This window comes from Pelobates fuscus, chromosome 1, assembly GCF_036172605.1.
Source record: "Pelobates fuscus isolate aPelFus1 chromosome 1, aPelFus1.pri, whole genome shotgun sequence".
Classification (NCBI taxonomy): domain Eukaryota; kingdom Metazoa; phylum Chordata; class Amphibia; order Anura; family Pelobatidae; genus Pelobates; species Pelobates fuscus.
In genome coordinates, this window is record NC_086317.1 from 352,973,402 (window position 1) to 352,999,334 (window position 25,933).

Below are 25,933 nucleotides of genomic sequence, written 5' to 3' on the forward strand. Positions count from 1 at the left end.
ATTAAAAAGGACTATAATTTATGACAACTATGTTACAAAGTAAAACCAGTTGTTCTTGACAATATGTTGATAGTGTGCTTAGTCTATTGAGTTGTCTTTTACTGAGTTAACATTTTCAAAGGGATGTTGATATCCAATGGTTGTAACTCTTCGAATCAGCTAAACTGCTCATAATTTTTGCAAAAAATGTTTTATCATCTAAAAATGTATTTTAAAATGTTAACAATCCAGAAACCTATGTCAAATTGTCATCTTATTTTACAGTGTTTGACGTGGTTACAGCATTATGAAAATAGTCTGGAGCACGTTTCTTCAAAGTACTTTAATTTATTGTGTGTTAACAGTTTTATGATAGGAAAGAACTGACGTCAATTCATTGTTAGGTTCATGCTTGCAGATTTGCAGAAGACTTTACATCAAGTTTTCTTTATATTTGTGAACAGTTTAAACAAAATAATATCTAAATATTATATTTCAATAAAATTACGTAACATTTATTTAATTAATTTACTATTATTATATGTTCAATTAGTTTATGTATTTATGTCTATGGTATATAAGTGAATTTTATTGCTTCTATCGTTTATTGAAATATTGATCGCTGTGTAAGGTATAAGAGTTATTAATCAGCAAGATTGCCTATTAACTCTATAGTATATAACAAGCTTTTTAAAGCTTATCAGAAGTAAAAAAAATAATTTCTAAGCATTTTTATAGTCTAGCTAAAGATATCTGAAATTTTGCAATACAAAATCTGTTAGCATATTTTTGGGTTCTTGGGCAAAGGATGGTAATGATTTGGTATTAAATGATAACTTCATAAAATGAATCTCCTTGAATTTTCTTAGAAAGTGGAGTTTTTTATAAATGAACTATACAATTCATTGGTTTCTTTTATACAACATCAATAGATATTATATTGATCCTGGCAAATTTATTTTCCAAAGTGGATAGCTAGTTAAAATATGAAAACCCAAGACATACTTGAAAACGAGAGAAATCTCAATGTATATTTCCTAGTAAAATATTTTATAAATAAATAAATAAATAAATAAGTAACTGGCCTACTATTTGTGGATGTGAATTGCCAACACAAATTACTCATATTTCAGTGTTAATGCATTTTTCTCTTAATTTTCTTCAGAAAGGAGCCTTTGTCTTATGAGCAGATATTCTTTTGACAGCTTACTGACCCATGCTCACTTTTAATTTAACATTTAATACAACAGGCCATCATTGTGAGCAAACCCCCATTAACTCTTCCCTGTTAAATCGTTTTCCCATGCTAAAAATAAACGTCTGAACTTTAATGTTAAAACTCAAACTTGCGCAAATAATAAATAATAAATGATAATTGCCTTTACACTATTCACCATTGTCATTGTTTAACATGCAGTAATACACATTTCTTCAATACCTTGGAACTTAGTCTGTACAGTTTTTTCAAAGCTGGTCCAGTCATGTAAATAGATATTTTAGAGCACAAAGGACAGTGTTGAGCTAGTTTAATCACCAGTAACAATAGTAGTATAAGATAATCTAAATTTAATTACTTAGTGAATAAAAGAATGTACGGCTTGAAAAACTGAATAGCTAAAATAAATGTGTATTTTATGTTTTATCTGGTTTTACTGCTGGTATTCTTATTATTAAATGCTGATATAATTCAGAGTGAGGTGAAATGACAAGGGTGACGGTGAAACTGTCAAATTTAGATGTGAGTTTTTCCTGTGAACATATAGATTAGCATTTTTAGAATATGTAACCAAACGACATTTATCCCTGTGTTTACAGTGTAAAGGAGGCATCATGGGAGACCTGCAGTTATCAGAAGTGAGGGCTTTAAGGCCATTAAAATAAACGGTGCTTTATTTGTGAATAATAAAGGAGTTTAGTGAGATACACACTATAGGGCTAACTAAAACCACAACAGGGCAACAATGAGTGAGATAGTTCAGTATAAAATGTTGGTGTTATTTCCTATTAAGAAACATCATAAGTGAGTTGGGGCAGTACAAAACTGTATCAACCCGATCTGTGACACCATTGGTGCATTCCCGAATTGGTTCGGTGAATGCGTCATTTGGATGTGAACGCAGGCACATATAGAGGGCGCACATTGAGAGTATGTGATGTCCATAAAAATTATTGAGGAACCAACAACCCTAACAGTACCACATCATAGGCTTCAGCTGATAAAAGGCCTATAGCCTAAAAAAACAAAACAAAAAAAAACTTTTTAGCCCAAAAAACATTTCCCTTGTTATTTTTTTAACTCTTAAATGTAAATGATTTGTGAAGAGATGAACTGTGCCTCAGGTTACTTTTTCAAAGACATGGGTGGCTTCCAATGTAAAGAACACAACATTGCTTACCATTGTGAAAGTAAGCTAAGGGACACATAAGGGTTACTCTGTACTACTGCAGTGGCTAAGCCTGGAGCACTATCACATTGTGTCCCAGTGGCAAAATGTACTCAATAGAATCAGTCAAATATTCTTCACAATTATAAAGTCATGTATATTCTATAGAGGAACTACTAAGTTGAGTATAGCGGAAATATATGGGTGGGTGTATATATTTGTATATACGTATAGTCATAGTAATATTGAGAAAAGGAAAACATTTTTATTATGGTTAATTTCAGTGACTGACATTATGGAATTCCGTCTGTCATGTTTATGGAGCTAGAAGCTCTCTGTGCCTGCAGATGTCCTGCGCCTTTTGACAAAGAGCCCATTGTTGATCTATTTTGAGACTGATCATGTGATTTTATAAATTAGAGAAATGATTTTCTTAATTGTAACTATGTCTTAATGTGTTAAATTGGTATTTCCCTTCATGTGGATATAAATATAGAAACAGACCTTAATAACAGATGGCCATCTAACACCCACCTGCTCTTTTTTGTCTTTTAAAATTTCAGTAGCCTTAGGCCAGTGACATGCTTTTTTCTCTAACTTATCTATTATATCTGCTGGAATACATTGTACAAAGGTGTTTTTTTTTTTTTGTTTATTTTCACTATAGAAATTTTTCAATTGCACACATATATACGCTGTGTCTGTAGCAGAAATGCACATTTTTTTGCACATTTCTTTGACACTATAGGACGGGTATTTCTGTAAAACAAGATCACTTTGTCTGTCTTTTTATGTGAAAAATATTACTATACATTTAATTCATTTATGCAGAATGTATGTTATATCCAGAGGCAGAAAGACAATGTTGAAGCAAATTGGGTAGTCTTCTTAAAACCCATATGTAACACTCAGCACAAACAACCTTGACGATGAAACATTGGTAGTTATATTCCAAAAACGAACATAAGCTGATTTGATTTTGACATCAAAGTCCAGCTGTATTTTTATTCTCACTCAATTTTATGAGTTTTGATTAAAAAAAAAAAAAAAGTGAAATGTAGCTTTCGGTATGAAAAGTGTATTTGCTTTTTAGCATGGTTTTCTGGTACTTGCTCCATTTTCAATTATTCATACCCTTATTTGCTTCAAAATATGCCATACTGCATCACTTCTGTCACCTTACTTTTCTGTTCCATGTTGGTTCTTTTTCAGTTCACAAATTTGTTGCACAAAATCTATAAAAAGAGGTGCAAAAGTTTGCCTTTTTACAACAAATGTTCTGCCACAGTCAGAATGGCAGATTTTCTGAAGCAGATTTGCTTTCAACATTTTAAGGAATAAAAAATCCTTCAAATAACATATGAATACATCTTTTTTTTTTCCTAGTTATACTGCTCATTTGAAAGTAATAAATGGTAAAATTGTCAGGGGAAAAAAGGAGTAATAATCTAAAAAAAGAAAAAAAGAAATGCTTATAATGAATTAGGGACAGTACAGTATTATGAGTCTTCCATTCAGTATTATATCTAGCATCTCAGTCTGCGATCAGCAATCACAAAGAGCAAATTAGACTTGCTCCCAGCTAGAAAATTCAGTTCAGCCAAACCGAAAAATTTTAAAAATTTAGAAACTGACAAATTTCAGCCATATGTTGGTTCAGTTTAGCAGAATTTTGGCAATGAAAATTTGATTCAGGAATGAATCAAAAGGGCATTAAATTGCAAAATATGTACATAATATAAATATTTCCCACTATTTGGGTTAGAGATCCAGCGACAAAAAGTAACCAATATAGATGAGGGATTGGGGGGCGAGGAAGGAGGGGATGGAGGAGCAGTAAACAAAATCTATATTTGTATAGTAAATATGTATTAATTAGATTATAAATATATATATATATGTATATATATATTTTTTTCTTTTATGCTACTACCTTTTTTCATATATCTGCAACTTCTCAATTAATTAGTGACTAAAATCAACATTTAGTTACCGTCCCCTAGCAATCAATCATCTTATCTCTCATTAATCATCTATTTTTTCTGCCATGGGCAGAAATCAGTATCATCAATCAAAAAGAATATGCTTGGCCATTGTACATTTTGATTGGTTCATGATTTGGTTACATTTTAACTCAGGAGTTCAGGAATTCAAGCAATCACCCAATTTGCCCAAATTCAGCCACATTGCAACTCAGAACCAAATGAATCTCCAAGTCTAGAGCAAATGCCAATCTGCTTTCTCTGTGATCAGTGGGAAGAGGGGAGATACGACGACAAGCTGCCAGGATAAGAAAATAGAGGAGCTGAACGCAATCAGTGAAAAAAGAGCAGAGAACTGTGCCATCATTAGCTCCCTGCATTGACTCTCACAGCATGAAGTAAAGATTCTCGTATAGAAATATTACATCGCACTGATTGAATCTCAACCAGTTTACAATACCGAAGCTTGTTGAGATATCAAAAGGAAACAACTGAGTAGCAGCTGAGGTGCTGCTGGTCTGAACATAAAAAGCTTATAGTCTAAACATAAAAAAGACCAAAGAAAACAGCTATGTAAAAAGAGATAGAAATAGCAAGTGCCTATATAAATAAGGTATATATAGCCTTAAGTATTTATTAAGTCATCATGTTCACTGTCTACAGAGAAGAATGTATCTGCTCAAGCCATCATGTGACCAAATGTGAGATGACTTAGGATAGGGGAATGATCCATTTGTTAATCAGGTAGATCATCATTAAGGTTATTTAGGAACATCGCGGTAGGGGGAGGAGTGAATGAAGAACACTCCCCTATCCTAAGTCATCTACCTATGGATCATATCTAAAGATAGGGCACACAGGGGTAGGCGGGGCTATCATATCGAATGGGAGGGTTTGCAAGGTACTATTTTTCCGGCAGGAAAACATATAACACACCCCCAGATTCGATTGGCCCACATATCATTTAAATGGCAACCTTATCTGAATGAACTCATTAATGCTTCAACCGCAGGTGCTCTTGCAGTGCCGAAATGCGCGTCAGGCCAATTTTCTTTAATGATTTTGATCACTGCACAGCTTATTTTTGTTTTGCACCTTAATTTTAGTGGGAGGATTTTGTTGGGTATTCTACGAGGTAAAACCCTCTAGCATTTGAACCATTTGGGAGCTGGTCTGCAGATAGAATAGAAGTGCCTCAACCATTCTCTTAGCCCTTCTGTAGCTCTAGTTTATATTGAGTTATCAGCGTCAGACAGCTATTGCATCTCTTTCAACATGGATACAATATATCTATTAAGTTTTTGTGGGGAAGTTTTTAGCAAGAATTTCTATCAGCTACGCAGGCTAGGCAGTTTCTGATTTGAATTGCTACACTTTGACCTCTAGTGTAACGTGTTATCACAGCAATCTCAAGGATTCAGACAGTTAGAGCTGTCCATGCAAGTCTGGGGTGAACCAGCTAGATAGCCTCAGTCTACAGTTTTTTTTTCCTCTTGGAGTGCTCCCTGATTAAGCCTTTGGATTTCCTTCTCACTTAGGATAAGTTTACATAGAAGCGTTATATAGATAATTTTCCTAACACGCTACATACAAGTTGACACTTGTTTTCACTTATCTAACTGTAGTAACTTATGAGGTCTCAGTGTGCTAACAAACAATAGGGAGTGTTAGATCTTACAAGGACTAACTGCTCTCCATTCACATCTAACGTGCTGGATTAGCGTATGCAATTTTTAGGCTACACAACATATTTTGATTTAATTTAAGTAGCCTCTTTACATTTGATATACCCATTCAGGTTCATATGGTCCATCATTTTTTCTCCTTTATGAGATTATAGGTGATATGATTTTGTGTAAATGTTGCACTTATGTATATTTTAATATATCATAATACATTTTAGTTTTTAGACTACATAGACCTATAGGGACTTTCCTGTGTTCTATAGGCCCCTGGCCCATAGGCTACTCTATTCTATAAGTTTACAATTTAAGGGTTACCCCCTTGTTGTCCCTTTCAACACACTCTAGATCACATTTCTGGGAACTAATCTATTCCGTTTTTAACCCTATAATTAACTGTAGATTAAAATTTAAAAATATATATATTTTTTAAACGAAAAGGGAAATTATTTTTGATATACTTAATTTAATAAGTTCAGTGTGTTCTGCCAATTTCTGGAAGCTACTTGTAATTTAGTATTTGATATACCTTTACTAGTAATTGTAACAAGAGATCATCAAAAGAATATATGCCCATGCATCTGATGACATTTTAGTTCCTGAAATTTGCCATCTAGTCAATTTCACATCTTTTTGATTTCAAACTTCTAGGGTGGTATCAACTAATAAAATACAATCAGAATACAACTATTTTAGGGCAATGCCTGGCTTTGTTATAAAGATACATGGTGAAGAGTTTTTTAACGTAATTTCTTGTGGATGAATATTTTTTACGTTTGTAGTTAACATTTAACGTATTTAATTCTAAAGTCCAAATATATTATATAACTCAAAGCAATAATTATTGTAAATTTTCTCACATGCAGTTCATTTTATAGTTATTTATTCAGTTGCGGCTTGTTTACATATGCCTTCCATAATGCTAACTATGCAAAATCTGATTAAAAAGACAAATGTTTATAAGAATCCACTACTAGTTCCTGTACATGACATTCCTGAATCCGGGCAGTGTTTACATAGGTAATATTTATTTTCAAAGTTCTATATGTATGGTGCTCTATGTATTCTCATGGAATGTTTGCTTTTTAAACTTGTTTTGAATCATCCGTAGGTTGAAAATAGCTCAAAATAAATCATAGTTGGGCACCGGTTAATAAAATATGCAATGTAAGCATTTAAGTTGGTCAATAAATCTATTAATTTTACACCAAAGAATACAGTTTAGTTTGAGTAAAAAGTTCATTCTTGCCCTAACATGTACAGATGTTAGTGTATATTTCTGAACTTTACGACCTGATAACAGAATTATTGGATTATCCCCCTTAGGAATCAAGAATGAACTTTTCTTGCATTGTACGTTTACATCATATTATTTTCTCAGACTTTGAAATAACATACATCTGCTGCTATGTGTGATGGTCCAAAAAAAGAAACCATTCCATTTTTTGTTTTATTTGTTGTTTTCTTAGGAAATTTCTGTATCCCTTAATTCTTTTATTTGTTTTTAAAAATTAGTCTTGATTTCTGGTGTTTAACGGAAGGCCCATATTAAAAAGAAACCTCACAAAATGCTGGAATAATGTTTTAAACATGACACATATAAAGTCTCTTTCTTATTTATCTCATCCTGATAAATTTAGAATTTAGTTATTTTTTAAAAACAAAAATTATAATAGTATATTCTTATTTTATAAAAGCTGATGTATTTGTCAATATTTTCCTGGATTAATCCATATAAAAGTGTTTTTAATATATAATATATATTTTTTTTATTATGTATGTTAATTTTATTGAAGACCAACATGAGCCAAAGTTTACAGAGTTATAAATACATAATAAAATAATAAATTGGCATAATTTATGATTTTGTTGAGCTTTGTAAAAAAAATACTTTATGGAATTGAAACATTTTATATTTAGAGATGGTAATGGGTAATTATTATACAATCTACCACTTGAGATATTTCTTAGCATATGTATTTTTGACATAAACCATTGAGTATTAAAGACATAACAAGAACATGCTGAATATAATTAAACTGCGATTATAACACTAAAATTTCCAACATGTTAATTGTCTATTTTTCAAATTTTTAAACTGAAAGAGGCTAAAATGTCTTTCAGGTTTAACATAAGACAGAGCTGTATTCCTAGTATGTTTTGGCTAAATTGCAAATAATACAACATCTGGAGCACTTCCTAATAGTTGATGTGGTTCAAAAATGACGTTCTTTTTTTTTATAATGTATCCAAGCACATAATAAATCTGACCTCTTTTGTAATGTACTGTTCTTTCTATAGTTTGCATGACTTTTTACTATATGGTATAGTAAGCTTTTAAAGTAAACTGCCTTAATCAAAATCAGTCTTTCCTGTTTCAAAAGCTTCTAGCTCGAGACTGGCCTTTTGGAGTTCAAATATGCAAACTGGTTCCATTTCTACAAAAATCGTCAGTGGGAATCACAGTGCTAAGCTTGTGTGCACTTAGTATTGACAGGTAATTTTCATTATCTTTCTCCAGATGGTAAATGATTAAACAAATGCAAGTGTTTTTAAAGGTAGCTTACCAGGTCCTCACCTCAGTTTTCTTTCATCCTCGTAGGACAATAGGTTCAATAGGTTCCAACCCAACAAACTGTATGTGATGTAGACTCAGAGATACATTGATGATCTAGAGCAGGGGTTCTCAACCATGTCCTCAAGGACCCCCTACCAGTCCATGGTTTAGGGATTACCTGGGTGTGTCTAAGATGTTTAGAAAATGAAAAAAAAACACCTTAGAGTCTAAGGTGTATTTTTTCCCTTTTTCTAAACACCTTAGACACACCCAGGCAATCCCCCAAATCCTGGACTGGTAGGGGTTCCTGAGGACTGGGTTGAGAACCCCTTATCTAGAGCAATTAGAAGTGTGCTTTATATGATTGTTAGAGATGTCGCGAACATAAAATTTTCCGTTCGCGAACGGCGAACGCGAATTTCCGCAAATGTTCGCGAACGGGCGAACCGGGCGAACTGCCATAGACTTCAATAGGCAGGCGAATTTTAAAACCCACAGGGACTCTTTCTGGCCACAATAGTGATGTAAACGTTGTTTCAAGGGGACTAACACCTGGACTGTGGCATGCCGGAGGGGGATCCATGGCAAAACTCCCATGGAAAATTACATAGTTGATGCAGAGTCTGGTTTTAATCCATAAAGGGCATAAATCACCTAACATTCCTAAATTGTTTGGAATAACGTGCTTTAAAACATCAGGTATGATGTTTTATCGATCAGGTAGTGTAAGGGTTACGCCCGCTTCACAGTGACAGACCAAACTCCCCGTTTAACGCACCGCAAACAACCGCAAACAGTCCATTTGCACAACCGCAAACTCCCCATTTGCACAAGGTTGGATACCAAGCTAGCCACGTCCCGTTTCTTGTCCTCACTGATGTCATTGAAGGTCTCTTCCTCCACCCAGCCACGTACAACACCAAGGGTCCCCGAAAGGTGACAACAAGCCCCCTGGGACGCCTGCTGTGTTTGGTCTTCCACCTCCTCAAAGCCACCTTCCTCCTATGACTCCTCTTCTTCAGACTCCTCTCTCTGCGTTGCCTCTCTCTGCTTTATTATAAGGAGTGTTAAGTAGTACTATTCCTATCAGTTTAATCCCTGTTACGCCCCCTATCAGGGGACGTGTATATGGCATGGATTTTAGGAACCGGGAGATGGAAAAAGATGCTTGGTCGGTCCTCCTACTTCAAATGTGGGGCACTGTGCATGCAATCTAATGTGCCACCAGATAGGAGTGGTGTGTTAAGTAGTACTATTCTTATCAGTTTAATCCCTGTTACGTCCCCCTCATCAGGCCTTTTTTAGTCGAATGTATCGCCCACTGTCAAGCTATGTTCGCCAGGAACCATTTCAGATCCACCCTTGATGAGTGGAAAACCAATTACCTGTGTAGTTGTTAGAGGCAGGAAAAGGTAGTCATCAACGTGCACATGGTCTTCCCAGCACTCCAGGGGTTAAATGTAAGAATCCTGAACCAACAGTTTAAAGATCTGCTAAGAGTGTAGAAAGTCAGCAACAAACGTCCCCTGGCACAAGTACCAGTGTAGGAACCTACATACTTTTCAGCAGGGCTGACATATATGTGAGAGAGAAAAGAAAAACTTACCTGCGCACTCTCCTTAATCCCTATGTATATTTAGACAAATGGAGGTGAGAGAGACTAGATGTTACGGTAATAATTATTTTCTTATTATTTAAAAAGAAACCTTGTATGTATTATAGCTAGCATGTTTATCATATTCCTATTTTGTGATGCATACATAGAAAGAGCTTACTTAAGAGTTTCTCTTGTTTTACCCTTGTTCTGTGGGGGCACCATCTTTAAATTCTATTTGGTCAGAAGCAATACTTTTCCAACAAGCCTGTGCATGCAGTTGAGAGCTAGTGTGGTTTCACAAACTCAGGTGCCATGTGCAAGTGATGGGCATCTCAAAAATCTAAAAAATATATAGATATTTGTGCCAAGAAATGCACCATTCTAATTGTGCCAAGATATGCACAGATTTTAACTTTTCTATATGAATTACAAAACAATATACATAGTGGTTTATTACCTAATCTTTTATTTTCAATAATAGTAATACATTATCACAGATTTTCTTTCAAAAAGATAAGCACTTTTTTCACCACAATTTATCCTCCAGGATCCAATCAAGTACGTTTTAACAGTGTGTAATCATGTTTATGGGAGATTTCTGTGCTGCATTTCTCTGTTACCCTTGATAAAAGGCTCTAATTTGATACACATCATGATATTATGTTGTATATAAGTTTCTCGTAGTTTTCTAATTATTTATCTTGGATATAGGTACCGGGCTGTAGCATCTCGAAACCACGTTAAAGGTCTTGGATTCTCCAAATGGACTACTCTGGAAATTGTTTTTATCTGGGTTGTATCAGTTGTGATTGCCATCCCTGAAGCAATTTCTTTTGGTGTGGACATGGTGGACTACAGAGGACAACAGTTTCAAACATGCTATTTATTACCCGTGCAAACCACAGCCTTTATGATGGTGAGATATATCTGTTTGTTTTTTAATAACTTTTTTTAATTCCTCATAACCCAGAAAATTCTGCAAATATTGAATATCAGAGCACTATATATGACAGGCATCAGAATGCCTACAATTATACATATTAGCATACAACAGATTGACAATTAATTAATGCTAAAGATAGCTACAATCTAGTTGTTATGCTCAAACTCCTTCCTGCAGATATATTATTTGAATTTCATACATTGATTTCATGAAACTAATACAGAATTTCGAATGTTTTATTTAAAAGAAAAGAAAAGGATTTAGAACTCACTCTTTAGTAATTGAGATTCCTAGACAGTTGTGATTAACACAGGAGGGCTTCTTAGGCAGCAGCAAGTAGCTACTGTGTAAGGAAGATTAGTTAATGGATCACAGAATGGAAAGGAAAAAAGTCAACTGCTTAACTGGTAAAGTCCACAGGCTTTTTAAGCAAAGAGGTACTGTCACAATGAAGATGAAAAAAAAAGAGGTACTGTCAAAATGAAGATGAAAAAAATAAAAAAAATAAAAAACTGCATTAGACATAAAAGTATGTTCCCAGTTAGCCACACCCTTATACAGAGAGGTGATGTTGATGGAAAGATATTGCTCAGTTTGAAAGCATCTAAACACCATTGACACTCTTGATACCATTTTCCTTAACTGTTGTGCTTGCAGTTATTTTTGATGATATGAATAAATTCTTTCTCTATGAAGATAGTTCCACCTATGTTCCCAGACCAGCTGAAAATAGTGCTCTTCAGTACATATAGTGCATAAGAGCATTTAATAAACTATTGAGATTAGATGACTACCTTGGTGGTTCAAAGGGGATCTAAATAAAAAGTGATTTGATTTACCATATTTGTAAGTCACCAAATAAAAGATCTTTCAATTGTTGCCTGCAGGTTTGGTAGAGATATGTAAGAATTAATGAAGAGTATGAGTTTATAATCATTGTTCACACATCTAGCTCAGTTGGTAAATTCTCTAACTACAGAGTTTTTTCAAAAAATGCCAGTTATTGGGTTCAAATCCCAACAGGGTCAACTCAGCTCTTCATCCTTCTGAGGTCGATAAAATGAGTACCATCAATTGGGTAATATTAACATCTATTATTCAGCTGCTGATTTGGTTAATTCTGAGAGTGTGTGCTGAAAAGTGCTTTGAGTCTCACTGGGATTTATTAGGATTATTTAGGCCACTATAATCTTGTTTTTGATTAAAAATTTTTAGGTATTAAGGTATTAAATTGTCAACTTGTACTTGAGGCTAGGTCATCCTTGATTATTTTTTTTTTTAAGTTTTAAGTGTAGCCGTTAGGTATCTGTGCTTCTTGTCTTTGAGTGAATAATTGTACAAAGAGTCTTCTTATCTATACATTATAATTTTAAGGGTGATTCCCACCATCAAGTTTAGGTCATAAGTATTTTCCTTCTCAGTACTGAGTATTGCTGCAGTATGTCACCTAGTATGCAGTATGTACCTAGTCCACTCAACTGAAGTCTATTCTCATTTGTAATATTTTCAATTATGTTCATTATAGCACTTCAATCATGTCATTAATGTGACCAATTCCAAGCAAGTGGGACAATGGAATTATATATCTCAAATAGGAACTTGACTAAATCTCATATCTTCTAAGCATTCCATTCTTTCACTTGTAACTACTTTTTAAGGGAGCATATTTTCTAGTTAACATAAAAAGAACTGAAACTCAAACTCGATGAGCAAGTTTTTTTGCTAAATTGTAAGTTGTTGGCAACCTCCTTCAATCTCTAACCCATTTTGGATAGCTGCTGTTAGCTAACTACAACTTATAATTTAGTTAATAGACCCCAGGGCAGAAATATGCCATGTACCAAAAGTCTCTCTGAAATGGACTTGGAGATTTCTTTTCAGTCCAATCTGCAATTAATCCAAATTTGGGCCGATTGGATGAATGGTCAAATTTCTGAACTCCAAGACGAAATGTATCCATATCGTATCCATATCACTAACCAAACGTGATTTGTGGTCATGAATTCCGCCTGTGGCACATCAACATGTAATGATTGATGGGAAAACAAATGATTGATGACCAGTGCACAGTCAGTAAATTCTACAGATAAAATGAGAAATGAAAACAGAGAAAAAAGGAGGAGCAGTAAAAAAAAATCTATATTTCTATAGTTCTATATGATATATTCAATAAAGATAATAATCTACAAATATAGATTTGCTTACTGCTCCTCCTGTTTTCCCAGTTCTTCTGTTGGTTACTTTTTTAATTTGCTTTATGATCCAAATGGCATAAAAATACACCTATTAGTGAAGCGCAAACTATATACATAATATTGTGTATATATTTTACAACTGATTGGCTTATTTTCACACTCTTTTGGTTAATTTAATTAGTTTTCAAAATGGATTTTCGGTACCAAACGTCTGCTGAGACATCCTGAAATATGTTCTGTATTCTGGAAAATGTATTCAGCTGAACCAAAATGTCTCACCATGCACAAATCTACTCTGAAACCAGCAATAAGGCACAATAGAGTGGATTAGGATTTGGGTGTTTCTCAAATCAAATCCAAATGGATATTACAACTCCTTATAAAGTGGTTTTAGAAACGTTGCCATACAAAACAGCTATACAAACATAAATAGCAGAAACAAGGTAATTGGTATCCTTACAAATTCTACTGGAAGATAAAACATGAACGAAAAAAAGTGAAGACACTATAATTCTTTCAATCATGATGTGTATTGTGATATGAGTTCTGAAAAAAAATAAAAAAAATTCTCAACCCTTAAGATAATATTGAAATGGAAATATAAGCATGCGCTTTTAAACCCTGCAACAATTCTTGCTAACTTTTCAGAAAACAAATCAACACAATGGTCTGCAAATGTGATCCCTATATGTGTTTTGACTATCCAAAAATGAGCAAATTAACTTAACAAACATTAACCACAATCCAAAAGAAGAAGAAGATTAAAAAAACAAAAACATTTAATCAGAAACAGAGAACATTCGGCATTTAATTTCAGACCCCCTGTGGTCATAGGTTCTACTGCATGCAAAAAAAATAAAATAAAAACTGATCCTATAATAGTGCAGACCAGATAGCTTATATTTAAGTGAGCTTTTTGGAATACAATTTTATCAACTAATCTACAACAACTTTTTTTTTTTTTAAGTTTTACAAGACTCACAAGGATCTGTGGCTGTTTAGTTTCTATTTCTGTTTCCCTTTGGTTGTGACTGCTGTATTCTATACTCTGATGACATTTGAGTTACTGCGAAAGAAAGGAGGAATGACAGTAGCTTTAAGTGAACACATGAAACAGGTAACAAAATATTACTGAATAACTGATTTTCTACAAATACAGAAATTTGATTTATATTTTGGTGAAATATAAGCTTTCTAATGCGAATTAATGAACTATTTAGAATTTATAACTTATCAACCTGTTTGTACTCATATAATTGGAATTGTCAGGGTTGATGTTCCAGGAGGGATAAGCCAAATGGTAAATGATTTAGCTGAACTAGAAAAATGGTCAGAGTTGTGACATTTAATGTGGATAAGTGCAAGATAATGCATCTTGGACGTAAAAACCCAAGGGCAGAGTACAGAATATTTGATAGAGTCCTAACCTCAACATCTGAGGAAAGGGATTTAGGAGTAATTATTTCAGATGACTTAAAGGTAGGCAGACAATGTAATAGAACAGCATGAAATGCTAGCAGAATGCTTGGTTGTATAGGGAGAGGTATTAGCAGTAGAAAGAGGGAAGTGCTCATGCCATTGTACAGAACACTGCTGAAACCTCACTTGGAGTATTGTACGCAGTACTGGACACCATATCTTCAGAAGGATGTTGATACTTTTTTGGAAAGAGTTCAGAGAAGGGCTACTAAACTGGTTCATGGATTGGCGGATAAAACTTACCAGGAAAGCTTAAAGGATCTTAAAATGTATAGCTTGGAGGAAAGATGAGACAGGGGGGATATGAGAGAAACATTCAAATACATAAAGGGAATCAACACAGTAAAGGAGGAGACTATATTTAAAAGAAGAAGGGGCGGAGCCAAGCCACAAAGCGGAGAAGTCGCATGCAGCTGAAGCTCCCGTGAAAACAGCGAATATTTGGCTATTACAGCCCTTCATATCACCCCCCAAAATACCAAAAAATACAGGAAAAGAAGGCGAAACCGGTATGGGGCGCAAAACAAAGAAAGCGAAGCCTGACCAGCCGAGACAGGGCCAAGACATTGGGGCCCTGTGGAGACAAGCTCGGGAGGCGGCAATGCCCAAAATGGCCGACCATGCGGACACATACTCCGACTATTCGGACGACTTCTACCAAGAAGAAGACATGCCGACTACTGCACACTTACCTAATCCGGTGACCAAGCCTCCGGACCCGGACAACGCTCCGGTGACCACCTCCGTGCTTAAAACACTGCTAGCAGGCCTCCAGACCACCCTACAGGCGGATATGGCTGCCCTACGCACCGAGCTACAGGGCATAACTGGAAGGCTGGGAACCCTGGAGGACGCCTCTGCGGCAAGAGACGCGCACATCACTGCAATGCAAGCAGAGATCACCGCCTTACAGCGCAATACCGAAGACTATGACCGGCGGTTCACCGCTGCTGAAGAAGAGCGCAGAGCCACAAATATAAAGGTACGGGGGCTGCCGGAAGATATACCAGCGGAGGAGCTGCCACATTATGACTGCAGACTCCTGACAGAGATACTCACGCCAAAACAGTCCAAGGCTATTCCCATCGAGTCTGTGTTCAGGGTCCCGAAACCGGCTAAAGCCCCGACCACCGCCACTCGTGACCTTATAGTCCGCTTCATCCACCGTAAAGATAAGGCCGCACTCCAAGCAGCGCTCAAAAACAGACCCCAGGTCAATTTCGAAGGCCACTCTTTAACCTTCTTTGCTGACCTGACAGGCGGCACACTAGCATGGCGGGGATCGTTGAAACCCTTCACTGCCCTCCTCAGGCAAAAGGACATTAAATATAGATGGCGCCTTGATAGATCGCTCATAGTCCTGAAGGGCGAAGACAAATTTGTGGTCCACTCGCTTCAAAACGCAAGAGACTTGCAGCACGTCCTGGGAATACCCCGAGAGGCCACACCTGGACCGACACCCCGGGAGAACCCGACCCAGCCACTCAGATGGGACCCAGAGCGCACCAAGACATTTGTGCCACGAAGACCTAGGCAGGCTCCCTCTGAGGAAACCGGAGCTTGAGAGGGCTCGGGAGACCCTTCCCACGCAACCCACATTAACCGTGACTGAATGCCACTCAGCTACGGCAGCGTGGCAATGTGATCAGCTGAGAGTCGCCCCTGCCTCCCAGATGAACTTTTTCATGACTTTCTTCCTTTCTTTTGTTTTGATTGCTTTCTAGATGTCTCTCTTATTGTTTTCAATGTTAAATTCATTGCTGTTATACCTGCTACTCTTCAATTGTTAGTACATTACAGCTTAAGTAAGTGAGAGTACATATAGGCACCCCCCTGACCTTAATACACGCTCATATATGCGTTAAAACCCAAGGGGCTCCTTCCCCCCCCTCCCCTCCCCGGCCTTGTTTAGCCGCGGGTGAGTGAGCGAAGATGCAGCGATTGGTACATCCTACCCCACTACTGCAGTCAGTGACGCATCCAAACATACCAAGATCACTCTGCTAAATATAAGCTCGAGAAATAACCCGACCTACCGTATAGTAACACCTAGTGTCTTCTGCTGCACCCGCCAGCCATCACACAAAATATCTTGCCACCCGCATTCACCACATAGGCATAAGTAAGTGACACACACGCTACAGTTACAGACTGAGGCTGCACTGCAGCAAAGACTAGCATGCAATAGGTTGTTCCCACTTTTCAACTACGCTACTGCCTTACTATCGCTTATGACCGCTTTATTAAAACAAAAATGTGCTCATGTTCTTACCATGCCCCATTGAAATGATTGTATACTACTATAGCGAATGGGATGCCTTTGGGGCACCACTCGCATACTTGTTCAGCATAAAAGCACGAAAAATAAAGAATTTAAAAAAAAAAAAAGAAGAAGAAAAACTAACACAACAAGAAGACATTGTCTTAAATTAGAGGGGCATAGGTTTAAAAATAATTTCCGGAAGTATTACTTTACCGAGAGTGTAGTGGATGCATGGAATAGCCTTCCAGATGAAGTGGTAGAGGTTAACACAGTAAAGGAGTTTAAGCATGTGTGGGATAGGCATAAGGCTATCCTAGCTATAAGATAAGGCCAGGGACTAATGAAAGTATTTAGAAAATTGGGCAGACTAGATGGGCCAAACAGTTCTTATCTGCCATCAAATTCTATGTTACTATGTCCTTGAGAGCTATATTTGGCATTTTAAAAAAACCAAACTTCAAAATGCCATTTTAGATGTATGAGCTTTACTTATGCATATATGTGGTTACATTTGGTCATTTCTAGGGTACTTATTAATTTGTTACAAATTGTTGCTAGTGGTTTATCAGGTCCTTTCTGCTTTTGAATTTGATAAGGGAAAAAATAGCTCCATTAATGTGTAAATTGACAGTGTAGTACACAGTATAGGGTTTTTTTATATCAAAAGAAAAATCCCAAAAGTGTTGTGTGATTGTTTCAAAACATATATAGATAATTATCGAATGATATATTGTAATCATGGCCTATGTTGTAAATATAAGTGCAGGTCTGAATTCAGGAGACGGTAGTCAGGGCACGGTGGGTAGGCATGTTGGCTCCCAACGCTCATTTAGTGTCTCCTTTTCCAAGAATAACTCCTCCCCTCGCCCTGTCTCGGTTGGAGTTCCCCAAGGCTCTGTCCTTGGTCCCCTTCTATTTTCTCTTTATACTGCCTCTCTTGGAAAACTTATTGCCTCTTTTGGATTCAACTACCACCTGTACGCTGATGACACTCAGATATACCTCTCCTCACCGGACCTCTCCCCGGCCGTCCTGCAACGTGTCACTGCTTGCCTCTCTTCCATCTCTGACTGGATGTCGTCACGCTTTCTCAAACTTAACCTCTCTAAAACTGAACTCCTTGTCTTTCCTCCTCCTAATACTGATCCTCCTCTCTCACTCTCCCTTCAAGTCAGTGATATCCACATAAGTCCATCCCTACAAGCGCGCTGTCTTGGCGTCATACTTGACTCTGGTCTCACCTTTGAGTCTCACATCCAGTTTGTTGCCAAGTCCTGTAGGTTCCAACTCAAAAACATAGCCCGCATCCGCCCCTTTCTTACGCAAGATGCTACCAAGGAGCTTGTCCATGCTCTAGTAATTTCCCGCATGGATTACTGTAACCCTCTCCAGATTGGTCTCCCCAAAAGCCATACTGCCCCGCTACAGTCTCTAATGAATGCTGCAGCTAGACTGATTTTCCTATCCAGTCGGTCCTCTCACACCTCGCCCCTCTGCCAGTCCTTACATTGGCTCCCTGTATCCTATAGGAGTCAATTCAAAGTGCTAACCCATACATTTAAAGCACTGAACAATTCCAGCCCCTCTTATATCTCTTCACTGATCCAGAGGTATGCCCCTCCTCGGACCCTCCGCTCTGCCCGCGACCACCTCCTGACCGCTGCTCGCACCCGTACGGCCAACTCACGCTTGCAGGACTTCTCACGGGCGGCTCCTCTCCTATGGAATAACTTGCCTACTGCCATCAGACTCTCCCCTAGTCTTCAATCATTTAAGAAGGGCCTTAAATCCCATCTCTTCAGGAAAGCGTATGGCCTCCCAGAGTAATCTCTCCCTTACATACCTGTCCCTATGGGATAGTGCTTTGCTCTCTCCTCCAGCTCTGCTTCACTCCTACTTGATATTTCCTATCCTAATGTTTCTAATACCCCACCTCCTATAGACTGTAAGCTCATTTGAGCAGGGTCCTCTTCAACCTATTATTCCTGTAAGTTTTCTTGTAATTGTCTTATTTATTGTTACATCCCCCCCTCTCAAAATATTGTAAAGCGCTACGGAATCTGTTGGCGCTATATAAATGGCAATAATAATAATAATAATAATAATAATAAAAGTTCCAATATTACAGGATTCCTGATAGAGCAGCCAATATGGACTGCCCATAAACCTAGCACTACTGAAATGCTTCCATACAGGTTTAAATGTACCTCAAAAGTAAGCATAAGTCCCCTGGTCCCCTACTGTTCTCCATCTATACTGCCTCCCTTGGTAAACTCATTAGCTCCTTTGGCTTCCAATATCATTTCTATGCAGATGACACGCAAATCTACCTGTCCTCTCCTGATCTCTCCCCGTCCCTCTTGACTAGTGTCTCTGACTGCCTCTCTGCTGTTTCCAACTGGATGCCTGCCCACTTCCTTCAACTAAACTTGACCAAAACTGAAATGCTGGTCTTTCCTCCCTCAAGTGTTGTTACTCATGTGTCTGTCTCCCTCCAAGTCAATGGTGCTACCATCAGCTCCACCACGCAGGCTCGCTGCCTAGGTGTTCTCTTTGACTCCGACCTCTCCTTCAAGCCTCATGTTCAATCTATCGCCAAATCCTGCCATTTCCATCTCAAAAACATTGCGCGCATCCGTCCCTACGTAACGCCAGATGCGACTAAGGTGTTGGTCCATTCCACTGTCCTTTCTCTCCTTGACTACTGTAATCCGCTTCTCAGTGGTCTTACGTGCTCCCAACTTGCGCCGTTACAGTCCATTATGAATGCGGCAGCGAGGCTCATCTTCCTGTCCGCCCGCACCTCCCATGCCTCAACCTTCTGTCAGTCCCTACATTGGCTTCCTATAAAATATAGATCTCAATTTAAAATTCTGGTTCTTGCTTTCAAATCTCTACATAATGCTGCTCCCACCTATCTATCCTCCCTTATACACAAGTATGTCCCGTCTAGGCCCTTACAATCTGCTGAAGACTTACGTCTATCTTCTGTCCGTACTCCCACCTCTGATGCTCGCCTTCAAGATTTCTCGAGGGCTGCACCGATCCTGTGGAACTCGGTTCCCTCCTCCGTTAGATGCTCACCCAGTCTCCACTCCTTCAAAAAATCGTTAAAAACCCACTTCTTCATAAAAGCGTATCAATTAAACTGTTAATAGCTCCCAACTGATTCCTCTTCTGCAACTGTCACTAGTCTAATACTATCCTTACCTTTTTGTGTCATTTTTACCCCACTCCCTCTAGCATATAAGCTCATTGAGCAGGGCCCTCAACCCCTCTGTTCCTGTGTGTCCAACTTGTCTGGTTACAACTACATGTCTGTTCGTCCACCCATTGTAAAGCGCTGCAGAATTTGACGGCGCTCTATAAATATCATCATCATAATAATAATAATAATAATAATAATAATAATAATAATAATAAGTGCACTTAATACTGCACTTGTGCAGCACTTCCATATTTATCCTGGCACAGAGTGGCAGAGTTGGTTTGTCACATGAGAGTTGTGAGGAAAAATGTCATGTGATATGGAGAGACCATGTGACTTGGGGTATCTGTAACTGAATAGGAACATTTTAAACTCAACTCAAGCTAAAATTTGTTATTTGGTTGTAAACATTCCCTGGTTAATAGTTAAGGCTCCTTATTATGAATGTACAACTGTCAAAAGACTCACTGCAAATCTTATTCCCCTATTTTATATATACCTGTTCATGACACCGTATGGACTACATAATAATTTGATCGCTATAATAATATGTAGCTATATTGTCTATTTTTTAGTAAGCAAGACATAATTTGTCATTTATTGGAATGTATATGATTTACATGTATATTGTTTCACTTATTTATTTATTTATTTTCTTTTCAGAGACGCGAAGTTGCTAGAACTGTATTTTGTCTTGTGCTAGTCTTCGCTATCTGCTGGATTCCATTACACCTTAGCCGCATTATAAAATTAACATTTTATGATCAAGACAATCCCAATAGGTGTGAACTTCTAAGGTAAATTTATGTAATTATTACCTACTTATTTTTACATCCTTGTAGGGATAAAATGTTTTACTGGAAATCAGATTAGTAGTATCAAAAACAAAATAGCTATTCTCTTCATGCAGATATTCAAACCTGTATGTGATATATACATATATATATATACACACAGACACACATAAAAATAATATAAAGCTATATATAATTAGCACAGATACATTAAATGGAAAAAAATCCTTTAGTTGTCATGAGAGGTAGCTTCCACTGAATCAGCATTGCCTTTGGCAATAAAGAAAAAATTGTATACCTATAATTTATACATATATCTAATTTATATTATACTTGTATTTGTAATATTTATTTAAAATCATAGTTTTTGTTTTCAAGTTCTCACCATGTTACCCATATATATATGTAATTCCATGAAATGTTCCATGCTGTATGCTCTAGGAAATCTGAATATATTACACTACATTTACATTAACATGTCATTAATATGTAATTAAGTAATTTGGCATCAAGTCAAATGATCATTACATTTGAATCTCAGTTGGTTTAAGTGTCACTGTAAAAAAGAAAAAGAAAGAAAATGGTGGGATTTAGAACTTTCCACTTTGTGGGAAATCAGGTGAAAAACTGCACCATTTGAAACTGTCACACAAAAGTGTGTGCCCGCCCTCCCCTCCATTTTTAGAATGTTATCGTTGCCCAAGAGTGCTAGTTATGGTTTAACACCTATAACCAATTCCAGGCCCAGTGTTGGGCTATTGAAGTCAAGGCTGCTGTTATAGTTCCTGGGGCTTTAAACTGGATTAGACTTTGTATTGAAAGTTGACATCTTGGTCCCATTTTCAATATTAAAGTAAACCATTCATCAAGTAAAAGTATGGATGACAAGGTCAGTTTCTGACAGGATACAAAAAAATTGGCAGCAAATGTATAAGAAATGAACTTAGCATAATGTAAACATTTTCATTAGCTATAAAATGATGCTATGTGATACAAGTGCAGGGAACACATGCAGATTTAATTTAGCAAAAATTATACAGTAAAAATACTGCTACAAATGAAGAATACTTTACTAAATTCAAAATCATATTATGGCTTTCATTTCCTTTGCAGTTTCCTTCTCTCAATGGACTACGTTGGTATAAACATGGCCAATCTGAATTCATGCATTAATCCAATAGCTCTCTATTTAGTAAGCACCAAGTTCAAAAATTGTTTCAAGGTAAGTGACGTAGACCTGTATGTGTGTCACCCCCCCCCCCCTCCTCTTCCCTAGACTAGTGATTAAAAACAGCTGCTGTGGAAATATGAATGGCTCCACTACCTCCTTTAATAACACTAGAATAACTGCCATTTTGTATGTTGTTTAAATTGTATTTTTTAGATTTCAAAATTAGTTAACAGTAATGCTTGTGAAAGGCATAAAAATAGCTTTGGCCAAATCGCTTCTTCTGAAAATAATTGTTTTGGTGGGGCGGATGAATTTCATCCATATGGCACTTTAGCTTGGCCAAACTGTGTCAACAAAACAAGATTCGGGATAACAAATCAGACACGCCAAGATGATGAGAAAATGGGCCAATCAGTGTAGTGCAAAATATATACATAACCAAATTTCCCACCATTGTATTCACAGATCAAAATAGAAATAGTAACCTATAAAGGGAGCAGTAAAAATATATAGTTTTATATATTTAAATATTATATATTTATTAAATATATAATATAGAGATATTGTTTTTTTTGTTTTTTGTTATGCAGAAATTGTCATGCAGAAATTGTGAACCATAAGTTTGAGGAAATCTATGATGACACCTAATGTCCCAGTGCCCACTGATAACAAAATATATAAGCCATTGATATATTATACTGTTAGCAAAGAGCCTTCTTTTCCTGACATTCATTTGAATGGGGTACAATTGCAATTATTTATGTAGCATCAACATATTCTGCAGTGCTGTATAACAAGACAAACATTTAATTCTAATAAAACACGTATTACATACTGGTGCAGTAAGTGATGGGAATGTAATTGATGGACTGGATCAGGATTCCAAGAATTCATTAAACAGAAATGATCAGATCCCTAATTTATCTGTAATGTCATCAAACACTGGTAAAGGCTCACCAAACATTCAATATGTTATATAAACTGGTGACTAAATGGCTGTTTAAATGTGACATAATATGTTTAGGCAAATTCTAAATGTAGTCTACTTTGTAAATAAAACTGGAGTCCTCCTAAATCTTGTGTATTTCAATCTGTCGGAAGGTTTATGAGGCCTCCTGACCCCCACCATGTCTTTTTAAACACTCCCACACCCTCACGCATACACATAAAATATACATCTAGTCTGAGGATGTTCTTCAACAATAGTTGTTTTCCTGCTAAATGGTAACTACATGCTAAATATTTGGTAACTTTCGTGTAACTTTTACTGTTTTTGCTTTTAGTCATGTTTGTGCTGCTGGTACCAATCTACAGACTTACTGGACGTGGAGGATAACCATTCCTGCATAAAGTTCAAAGGTCATAATAATGGAGAATATGACAATTTTCAATCTAGTTTGTCATGAAGCTAAATACAAACTTGAGCATTTTATGTTATTCCAATAAATAAAATATAATCATTTGTAGTCTACAAAAGATAACCTCGAGGGGACTTTACAGATTTGCAGCTTAGATAATTCTTGGGTAAAGCACAAAAAGAACTCACAACTGTATTGTTTGAGCACTTAAACTAATGTGAGCCTAACCTTCCAGGTCATCTACATTTCAGTTATCCCCGGCAATTTCTCAACTTTAGGAAAAGAATTCTGTTGCACCTTAATCCTGCAATACAATGCAATATGCGTAATCGACATTGAGTTTGCCAAATCAAGGGGAGTACAAACATGCATATAATTAATCAGATCAAGGAACAACAGTATTTTCCAAAACATCATTTGTAATAGTGCAGCAAGGAAGTTAAAAATATCACAAAAAAACAAAAAGAATTGCTTAACTTATTTCAAAAGTTGCCCTTTCCCAGGTAGACTGCCAGACATTTTCTTAATAGGTTCTTAATTTTATTATGAAATTATTATCATAACACTGTCAACATTTTCCAGTGTTTCAGTTCATACCATAATCTTATCACTCAGCATAAAAAAAAGAATAAAAGCCATAAGAACTTTCAAACGCTCAAGCAACACAATAGTAAAATGACCATTTTGCTTTGTGTGCTATATTTACGGTGTATAGTAAGCTTAAGTGTATATATATATTGCTTTGACAACGTTGGTGTATGATACAGATTGTAAATATTTGTCAAATTTTTTTAGATCTGCTTCACAAATAAAAACCTCTGGTTTTGGTATCAATCACATCTCCAGTTTACCTAAATTGTTTCCAATTAGTTGCAGTCAATGCCAGTTGTGCCTGAGGCTTTTAAATACAGGAATTTGACATGGCTAAGCTAACAATGAATGATACAGGCTAAGAGAGAAGATGGCAGACACTAGATGTCAGATGCATATGATTTAAAATGTCCTCTGTTTTGTCTTTCAGTGATGGGATGAGAATAGGAAAGCAATACATTACATAAACTAAACTTTACTTTTAATAATGTTTGACAGAGCAGGGACCTCCATTGCAAAATTGTCCATATAGTAAAAAAAATTAAATAAAAAAAATATAAATATATATATATAAATGTTTTCAACCCAAAGAGGTGTGGTTTATGAATGCCTTAATAACAAAGTCATGAAAACAATATAAAAAATTATGGATTCACTAACAAGTAAATTGTGATGAAATAAAAATTACAGTGGAAACAGTTGGAAACATAAATTAATTTTCCAATGTGGTTATTATGTCTGAAGTTTGAAATTAATTTTTCAATGCACCACAATTAACTGTACATTGACAAAAAAAAAACCCTAACAGAATTTTTAAGTGGATTGTCTTAGTTTAAATATTCTAATTTCTGTCTGTAAAATTATAACCACATGCTCACTAAATCACAGTTTAGCACGTATTCCATTATTATGGCCTCAAAAATTGAAGTATTAATGAAGTGTAAGGCATGCATTGAATAAAATGTTCAAGGAACTAAGTATGGGTTATAAACTTACAAATTTGAAAAATGTCTGAGGGGGAGGGGAAGGGGGGGAACATACAATTTGGATAAAAAGTTAACTTAGCTTACACAATGTTTCCGAGAATTGGTTTAGAAATGATATGACTATTAAGAATTTTATAGATGTTGTATTCCAATAAATTAAATACATATACTCAAAACGGGTAAGCACAAACATTGAAATATATCATTGTAAATGTTATTTTCTTAAAGGAATATTCTTTGTATAATAAAATTGTATTATATAAAAATGATAGTACATTTAAAATAAGATATCCAGCTTTGGGACTTTGTATAAAAATGTCACGATTTATGCAAACATAAATGCAGTTATAATAAACCTATTTTAGTTACATTTCTTGTGTGTGTTTGTTTTTGGGCTGTTATTGATTTACTTCTATCAGTATTTATTATTATTTGTTGAAGGCTTTATATAATGTTCAAAGAAACTAGAAATAAAAAATATAGAATTAAAAAAATAAAGATACAACCGTGATGCAATAACATGCATAATACAAATACTGATCACCCACAACATTAAAACAACCTGATTAATATTGTGTAGGCCCCCCTGTGCTGCCAAAACAGCCACATGAATCCAGGACCCAAGCTTTCCCAGCATTATATTGCCCAGAGCCTAACACTGCCTCGACTGGCCTGCCTTCTTCCCATATTGCATCCTGCTGCTATCTCTTCCCCCAGGTAAACAACGCACATGCACCCGGCCATCCACATGATAGAAATGAAAA

General features: G+C 36.2%; 1 protein-coding gene across 1 annotated transcript in view; it reads left to right on the plus strand.

The window, feature by feature from the left end:
- Positions 1 to 24,132, plus strand: part of EDNRB (endothelin receptor type B) — a 40,108-nt gene extending 15,976 nt beyond the window's left edge. Inside the window, exons 3-8 of the mRNA XM_063425823.1 lie at positions 8,412 to 8,524; positions 10,893 to 11,097; positions 14,287 to 14,436; positions 20,933 to 21,066; positions 22,177 to 22,285; positions 23,518 to 24,132. Of these exons, the coding sequence (XP_063281893.1) occupies positions 8,412 to 8,524; positions 10,893 to 11,097; positions 14,287 to 14,436; positions 20,933 to 21,066; positions 22,177 to 22,285; positions 23,518 to 23,640 (834 nt within the window). The 3' untranslated portion in view covers positions 23,641 to 24,132. The remainder of the gene's footprint in view (positions 1 to 8,411; positions 8,525 to 10,892; positions 11,098 to 14,286; positions 14,437 to 20,932; positions 21,067 to 22,176; positions 22,286 to 23,517) is intronic.
- Positions 24,133 to 25,933: the final 1,801 nt, after the last annotated feature.